The 3,759-nt window shown below is 60.3% G+C and overlaps 2 protein-coding genes across 2 annotated transcripts in view; one reads left to right on the forward strand and one right to left on the reverse strand.

The window, feature by feature from the left end:
- SLC19A1 (solute carrier family 19 member 1) overlaps window positions 1-1,568 on the forward strand; it is a 2,582-nt gene extending 1,014 nt beyond the window's left edge. The window contains 4 exon segments of the mRNA XM_009634688.1: window positions 1-644; window positions 868-1,060; window positions 1,144-1,285; window positions 1,380-1,568. The exon segment at window positions 1-644 is cut by the window's left edge and continues 15 nt beyond it. Coding sequence (XP_009632983.1) covers window positions 1-644; window positions 868-1,060; window positions 1,144-1,285; window positions 1,380-1,568 — 1,168 coding nt within the window.
- Window positions 1,569-2,800: 1,232 nt separating this feature from the next.
- COL18A1 (collagen type XVIII alpha 1 chain) overlaps window positions 2,801-3,759 on the reverse strand; it is a 19,113-nt gene continuing 18,154 nt past the window's right edge. Inside the window, 4 exon segments of the mRNA XM_035890250.1 lie at window positions 2,801-3,014; window positions 3,108-3,223; window positions 3,423-3,620; window positions 3,704-3,759. The exon segment at window positions 3,704-3,759 is cut by the window's right edge and continues 103 nt beyond it. Of these exon segments, the coding sequence (XP_035746143.1) occupies window positions 2,801-3,014; window positions 3,108-3,223; window positions 3,423-3,620; window positions 3,704-3,759 (584 nt within the window).

Genomic DNA, 3,759 nt, shown 5'->3' on the forward strand with positions numbered 1-3,759 from the left:
GCAGAGCCTGAGCCACGTCTCCATCTGGCTGCTTCTGGTGTTGGGCACCTCCGTCCTGGCCATGCAGCTGATGGAGTTCTTCTACGGCATTACGATGGCTGCCCGCATCGCCTACTCCTCCTACATCTTCTCCCTTGTCGCCCCATCCCGCTACCAGCGTATGGCCAGCTACTCCCGCTCCGCTGTCCTCCTGGGTGTCTTCACCAGCTCAGTCCTGGGCCAGCTCTGTGTCACCCTGGGAGATGTCTCCTTCCTCACCCTCAACTATGTCTCGTTGGGCTTTGTCAGCTTTGGCCTTGTCCTCACCCTCTTCCTCGAGCGTCCCCGGCGCAGCCTCTTCTTCAACCGGCCCGAGGGGGCTAGCGATGGGGCTGTGCCCACCGAGCTGGACAAGATGGCTGGGGGGGACAGCGTTGGGGGGACACATGGCTGGCGGGACTCGGTGTTGTGCCGTGTGCTGCGGGAGGTGGGAGCGTTGGCCTGGCAACCCCAGCTCCGGCTCTGGTCCTTGTGGTGGGTCTTCAACTCAGCCGGTTACTACCTGATGCTGTACTACGTGCAGATCCTCTGGAATGAGATCTACCCTGCCACAGACAACAGCCGGGTGTACAATGGAGGGGTGGATGCTGCCTCCACGCTGCTGGGTATACTTGTCTGGGCTGGGGACACTGGAGATGTGGAGGGACACTGGGGATGGAGGGGACAACCCCATCCTGCTACGCCCCCTGGGAATGGTGATCCTTGTGGGTTTGGGGATGCAGGGAGCAATTAAGCAGTGGTGATGAGATGAGCATCAGTAGTGCTGGGGGAAGCAAGGTAGGTCCCACGCTGGTGAGGTGTTCACAGCATCCTTCATCTCCTCCTCAGGGGCTGGCGCCTCCTTTGCTGCTGGCTACGTGAAGATCCGCTGGACGCTGTGGTCGGAGCTGGTGATCGGGGTGGTAACAGCTTTCCAGGCAGGGCTGCTCCTGCTCATGAATACCACCAGCAACATCTGGCTGTGCTATGCTGCCTATGTTCTCTTCCGTGGCTCCTACCAGTTCCTGGTGCCCATTGCCATGTGCGTGGTATCCCTGGGGACTCGCTCCCACCCCTGCAGCCAGGCTGGCACCAGGGACTGACCAATACCCCCCTCTATCCCAGTTTCCAGATTGCTACCTCCCTCTCCAAAGAGCTCTGTGCACTGGTCTTCGGGGTCAACACCTTCTTCGCCACCGTGCTGAAGACCATCATCACCATCATCGTGGCCGACAAGAGGGGCTTGGGCTTGTCCGTGCATCCCCAGGTAGGGCTGGGGGGCACCTAGGATGGAGGTGGTCACCTAATGGTGTGGGATGAAGGTGGGGGCTGCAAGCATTGCTCTCTCACCTCTCTTGCAGTTTTACGTGTATTTCGGGTACTTCACACTGCTGGCGGTGGTCTACCTGCTGGCAGCTGCCAGCGTGGGCATCCGGCATAGCTGCCGCGAGCAGCCGGCAGAGCTGGCCTTGGCCAAGGAGCCGTGTCAGCTCCCCGCTGAGGTGCCGGCACAGGAGAAGAGCCTGGAAGCAGGTGCTGTGCAAGCCTGAGCGTTGGTACCGCGACCACTGCAGCCGGGGCTTGGCTCCGTAAGTGAGCATCACTGTCACCGTGTACTTTGTCTCTCGTCCCGCTGGTGGTTCGGCCCATTGAGGACATACCTCTTGGGACCCATTTTCTGCTGTGCCCCCCCCCCCCCCCCCACCTACAAACATAACCAGAGAAGGGCACGGAAAAAAAAAAAAGATCCACAGGCTTTAAATTGCATTAATTACACAAAATACAGTAGACTGTAAGAAATAGAGATCGTGTGACTCGCACAGCTTTTATGGTAATAATTTCCATACAATAATAAAAAGCTAGTTACAGATTTATATTTTTTTCTTTCTTTTTTGTTTTTTAGCACCTTGGATTTGCCCACACCATTTCAAACCAGCTTTGCTGTGCCTTGGTCCTTAGAGCGCTGCAAAGGTGGCACGGGGAGGGGGGGGTGATGGCGGTGTCTGCCCTCGGTACCATGCGTATTCAACACGCACGTGCTTGTAAACACACACCAAGGGAATGCCTGGCCCCGTGTCGGGACCTCCCCATTGCCCCGGTCCTCACAGTGGCCTGGGTGTGGCTGTACCTGGGGTGGGGGGCACAGCGTGCATGGGGGGGGACCAGGCCCTCCCAGGACATGTGAGCTGCTGGCTGGTGGGGGTGGAGGTGAGGATGATGATGGGGGGGCTGGGTGGGATGGTCCTTACCTGGGAGGATTGAGACCTTGCTTGGGTGGGATGCTGGGGTTTCAGCTGGAGAAGACCCCGTGGCCCCAGAAGTGGGAATTTGGGTCTGGCCCCAAGCTCCTGGTGAGGACAGTGCGGGGCTGGAGAGGGTGTCAGAGAAACACCCCGAGGCTTTCTAGGAGGGCACACCCTATGGCAGCACTGAAATCTCCCTGCCGAGCATCCTCCTGCCCAGCCACCCCGAAAAGAGCCTCCGAGCAGGTGGTAGACACAAGCTGAAGTGGTTAAGTATTAGGGGTTAGAAGAGAAGTGAGCAAGAGGAGGAGGAAGGCAGCCAGCCCATGGCTGCTCTGCCCTCGGTGGAACGTGAGCCCCTGCCGACCCAGGGCAGGAGCAATGGCGATATTCTTTGGCTTCAGATCTGTGGGAGAAGAAAACCCCGCAGGGCAAGGGCAGGAGGTGGAGGGGCTAAGGACCACAGGGGTGCCAGGGTGCAGGCTGGCCTGACCCTCCCCAGGGAGATGTGGGGAACCCAGGGGATGGGCCAGGGGATATCACTTTTTGGTGGCAGTCATGAAGCTGTTCTCGATGCAGAGGACGATGAAGGCATGCTGGCAGCTGCTGGCTACCTGCTCCAGCAGCTTGCCGGAGCCCAGCGAGGAAGCCTGGCCGGTGGCAGTGTGCTCCTCTGTCCGCCACGTCTCACAGTAGCTCTCGGGCAAGCGCCGGCCCTTGGCATCTGAGCCATGCCAGATGCTCTTCTGTGGCCTGGAAAGGAGAAAGGTGGGGGGCTGCCACTGCCCCCACTGTGGTCCAGACCCCCATCTTCCCTCCTTCCCCATCACTCGATCCCATGCTCACCATCCCATATCCCTCAGGATGTCCCGGCCATCAAAGGAGAGGATGCGGGCACCAGCTCGCAGCGGGGCCTCGCTGCCCGTGAAAAGGGCTTCCCAGTTACTGAAGAGCACTTCGTCCTGGTGCAGGGGTGGAAAAAGGGAGGGGGGTGTCAGCCTGCCTGCACCCTGAGAGCATCACAGGAGCTCTGAGCCCCAGCAGCCCCCAGGGAGGGGGATGCTCTGCAGTCACTGCCACGCAGACAGATGGGGGCTTTGGGATGCTCTGCAGTCTGCATCCCTCAGAGCTTGCGGGGTGTCGGGAAGGGGACGAACGTACCCGGAGGTTGACGATGGGCACGGTGGCACGGTCAGCCCTGCGCACAATGCTATAGAGGTCCTGCAGGCGGGAGGAGAGGAAGGCACGGAAAGTGCCGGCCAGCCCGACCTGCCGGGCTTGCTGGAAGCACTGGAAGTCAGCGCCCCGGATGCCACGCATGCTGCCGCTCAGCGGGGCGTTCAGGGCCACCAGGTGAAGCTGCCAAGAGGGGACAACAGGGTTTGAGGTGCATGGCTTTGGCCACCATCATCACCTCCCCTTGGCCGGCACATGGCACTCACAGCGGGCTGAAAGTCCTGGTGCACGTGGGCAGCCACGGGGGCTGGATCCGGCCGGC

The sequence above is a fragment of the Egretta garzetta genome, unplaced genomic scaffold (assembly GCF_000687185.1).
Source record: "Egretta garzetta isolate BGI_Z169 unplaced genomic scaffold, ASM68718v1 scaffold732, whole genome shotgun sequence".
Taxonomy (NCBI): domain Eukaryota; kingdom Metazoa; phylum Chordata; class Aves; order Pelecaniformes; family Ardeidae; genus Egretta; species Egretta garzetta.